The sequence below is a fragment of the Stegostoma tigrinum genome, unplaced genomic scaffold, assembly GCF_030684315.1.
Source record: "Stegostoma tigrinum isolate sSteTig4 unplaced genomic scaffold, sSteTig4.hap1 scaffold_275, whole genome shotgun sequence".
Lineage (NCBI taxonomy): Eukaryota > Metazoa > Chordata > Chondrichthyes > Orectolobiformes > Stegostomatidae > Stegostoma > Stegostoma tigrinum.
The window spans coordinates 9,800-14,083 of record NW_026728203.1 but is presented as its reverse complement, the minus strand read 5'-3'; the positions used below and the strand labels follow the sequence as shown (position 1 = coordinate 14,083).

At 44.1% G+C, this 4,284-nt stretch overlaps 1 protein-coding gene across 1 annotated transcript; it reads left to right on the top strand.

Moving 5' to 3' along the window:
• LOC132208062 (ferritin, heavy subunit-like) lies at positions 1 to 2,915 on the top strand (the record flags this gene model as incomplete). The annotated part of the gene is made up of 4 exons (XM_059643810.1): positions 1 to 102; positions 1,737 to 1,883; positions 2,409 to 2,534; positions 2,781 to 2,915. Coding segments are annotated over exons 1-4 (510 nt in total), but the record flags the coding sequence as incomplete, so codon positions are not given.
• Positions 2,916 to 4,284: the final 1,369 nt, after the last annotated feature.

Here is a 4,284-nt window from a genome sequence, read left to right as displayed (position 1 = left end):
ATGGCCTCCCAAGTATGTCAGAACTACCACAAGGACTGTGAGGATGCTGTTAACAAGCAAATCAACCTGGAGCTCTATTCCTCCTATGTTTACCTCTCCATGGTGAGCCTTGTGACATTGAAGACCTGACCTCAAATTGAAGCCTGTGATATATGTGCATTGACTCTCTTAGGTTTATTTTCTTGCCTAGTTTAATGATTTAGTTGTAGCATGTGTTTTGGTCTGTGGCCCTTCCCTGACTGAATCCCAGTGAAATGGTTCACACTGACTCTGTTGGAAACTTGAAGTTTGTTTTGTATTGCAACTGACTCCTGGGTGACAATGACCACTTTGTTATCTCTGGACAATGTACTCCTTAGTGACTTTTCTCCTTCCTCTGAAGGGATGAGCTGATGTTGCTGATAAACCTATATTTTCCTTAAATTTGGTTGCAATTTTCTTTTAAAGAGAAGATTTCCCTGGTGAATTTTTCTATGCAAAACGTACTTGCACTCTTAAAACTTTGCCCCATTCACCAGGCTGCTGTCTGATTTGGCCCTAAATGAGTTCTTCCTTTTCTGAAAGAAAAGCAACTGCTGGAAATTAGAAACAGCAACAAAAACAGCTGGAATAGCTTTACAGATCTGGCAGGATTTAGAAAAATCAGTTCATGTTTTGGGTCCAGTGACACTTCCTCAGAAGTCATCCTCCTCCTAGCTATTCAGTAGGAGGAAAGACAAGTGTGGCATGTTTTCACACTCCAAATGTGAATTACAGGAAAAAAAACCAGTTAGAACTCAGTGCTGAGTAGATGGTAGGACAGAGTGGGGTTATTCAGGTGGGTGATGTTTGTAATGCTGGCGCTCACTGCGATTCATGGCTCTGTCCATCCACGTGCTCTTTCTTACAGTGCTGTGTCCTTGATCGGCTGGTTGTGTGTCCTCTCTTTCTTCTATAATCCATGGGAGAAGACCTTCTGCCTGTCTATCATGTTCCAGTAATTAAATGTCCAGTTCTGGTTGCCATACTAACAAAAGGATGTGAATGCTTTGGAAGGGGGTGCAGAGGAGGTTCACCAGGATGTTGCCTGGTATGGAGGGTGTGAGCTAGGAAGACAGGTTGAGTAGATGAGCATTATTTTCATTAGAAGGTGGCAGATTTGGGGGTGGGGTCCTGATTGAGCTCCTCAAATTCATGATGGGTGTAGACAAGGTGGATAGCAAGAAGCTTTTTCCTTGAGTGGGGAACTCAATTACTAGGGGTCATGAGCTCAAAGAGCAGGGAAGATTGGGTGAGATTCCTTTCAGTGTGGAAACAGGCCCTTTAGCTCAGTGCACACTGGCCCTTGAAGCATCCCACCCAGACCCATTCCCCTATAACCCCCATACCTCGGAATGCGACGGGCAATTTATCATGTGTATATGTTTGGAAAGCTCTTTACGCAGAGGTTGGAGGGTGCCTGGCACACATTGCCTGTGGAAGTGGTAGATGCAGTCACACTAGTGTCTTAAGATCTATCTGGACAGGTACATGGATGGGCAGGGAGCAAAGGGATAGAGACCCTATGAAAATAGATGACCAATTTGAGACCAGATGTCGCTCGGTGCAGCCTTGGAGGGTCAAAGAGTCTGTTCCTGTGCTGCAGCTTTTTTGTCCTTAAATGTGGAATCAAGATGGTGACTGGGTTAGTTTCTGGTTGAGGAGTGCCATTGAATTTCAGATACACTTCCCCTTCCTGCCTGTTTCTTCCCCCACAGTTCTCTTACTTTGACCGGGATGATGTTGCCCTGCGTCACTTTGCTGAGTTCTTCAAGGAGCAGTCCCATGAGGAGCGAGAACATGGAGAGAAGCTGATCACATTCCAGAATAAACGTGGAGGTCGTGTCCTTCTGCAGGACATCAAGGTTGGATTCAAAATTTTTTCAGCTCAATACAATGGACTGATATCTCAATATGATCAGGTTCAGGATTAGACAAATACTGTGTGAATGGGACGTTGCTCACCACAATAAGATTCCCTTCACTAAAAAGAAACACTTTTGCACTTGTGATTGAACAATAGTTGGCAATTGTGATAATCCAGTATTCTGGATGGTGAGCAAATATCGGTGTCTGCTGCAGCTTTGGACAAGATGAGGTGTCAAAAGGGAAAACAGGTCTTTCAGGTGCTGAATTCATCAGAATGAAGCCTTTATACATCTAGAAGATGTTTCTGATGCCTTGAGATCACTCTGATCACAGCCTAGCAGGATCTGTTTAGAAATGTCCCCTTCCAGAACAGTACCAAATACAGCATGTGTTTTACCAAGGTCAAGTTGGCCTGTAGTACCTCCCCTACAATGATGAGGGATAACTAACTGATCAGATGTAGACTAATGATACAACTGCCTGCTGAGCTGTGCTTTCTGTTCCTGCTTCCCTCCCCGCAGAAGCCAGAGCAGCATGAGTGGGGCAGTGGCCTGGAGGCAATGCAGAGAGCTCTGCAGATGGAGAAGGATGTGAACCAGAGTCTGCTGGATCTGCACAAACTGGCCTCTGGCCACACGGACCCTCATGTGAGTGTGGTGTATTTAAATCTGGGTTTTTGAATAAAAACAGGGATCAGACACTTGGTCCTTTTTGTTAGCCACAAGATCTCATTTGACATTGTGGAGGGTTTTCTTGGGTTGTACCAAGATCCTCCTGTTTCTAAAACTGAGCACTTTCGAAAGTATTTGGCAATCTCCATGACATCACTTCACTGCTCGGTCTCCCAAGCTGCATTTGGTCAGATTTAACCAGTTCCCCTCTTTGTCTTCCAGCTGTGTGACTTCCTGGAGAGGCACTACCTGGATGAGCAAGTGAAGATGATCAAGAAGCTGGGAGATCACATCACCAACCTGAAGAGACTGGGAGCCCCTGACAATGGCATGGGAGAGTACCTGTTTGACAGGCTCACACTCAGCTGAATGGGGTCAATATCTATATCTGTTGTACAAGGTGACCTCATTCTACTAAATGACTAGTTGTGCTCTGAGCAAATTAAAATAGTGTTCACCATGGAACTGAGCACAGTGTGTAATTTTCATAGCTTCTGGTTCTTGGAGCTTTTTGTGTTTTAATGTCTGATCATCAATCCTTTGTTCTTTGTGACAAGCTTTTGATTCAATGCCTGCCCCAGTACCTTGATCAGTGTTTGATTCTGCTGTATCTGGGGATTGAGTGGGCAATCCTTTAATTGGAAATTCCATAACTGGTAAGGTTGTTGACAGATAAATCAGCATTACTGACATGTACTCACAGGGACAAGTTTGCAGGACCAGCTTCTAATCAATACACTGACTGAAATCATTCCTTTGCCTAAAGGGTAGGCACTGATCTAATGCACTGTCCTTGGCCATGTGTTTGCATCTCTTTTAAATAAGGAGATTCTGGAAACCAGGAACACAACCTGCTGGGAAATCTCAGGTTGGGCAGCATTGGTAGGGAGAAGGGTTGAACAGAACCTGGACATGAGACACTCAATCATCTCTTGATTGACTTTGTTGCCTGACAGTGAGGTGTTTTCCAGCAATTTGTTCTCATGCCTAGATGTTAGTGATTTTAGTAGTTTGTAAAATTCCTCCTTACAAGACTAAGATACAATGCTTTTCCACAGTCTCTTTTTTTCTTTGACATAAGCAATTGCTCATGTCATTGTTCCCAGAGCTAGGGAATTAGTTTCTTCAGTATTTCCTTTATACATGTAGGAGAAGGAAAAATCTACCTTCTCTTAGAATGCTAACGTCTAGGAACGGCCATGCGAATGAAGCGGTGCCCACCTCGTTCCCTGTGTGATAATTTCTATTATTACCCTGCAACGAAGAGGTGACAAATACTGAGGATGCCTGGTGGAAAATCAAGCTAAAATACAAATACCATGTGCAGAATCGGCAGTTCCAATTTTTACGTTTATTAATCTTCAGCAGGAGAGCTGATCTGGCTGACCTGTGACTCCAAACAGTGCACTGTGGTGGCCTAATCACTATCAATCAGCCCTGAATTACAATGTGACTGGTTTGTGTAAGTGCTTTAACAGGATCAGGCTATCACTGACAGGCAGCATTTATTATCCATCTCTGATTACCCACCCAGCCCATGAGTAATTCAAATTAAACCCCTTTGCTCTGCCTGTGGCGTTACGCAAAGGCCCGATCAGGTAAGGATGGCAGTTTCTTACGAACAAGGACATTAGTGAACCAGAAGAGGCTTGTTTGGACCATCTCTTCTGGAAAGAGAATGATGTGCATGAAATTCTGTCAAGTCAGACAGTATCAGGATTACAGG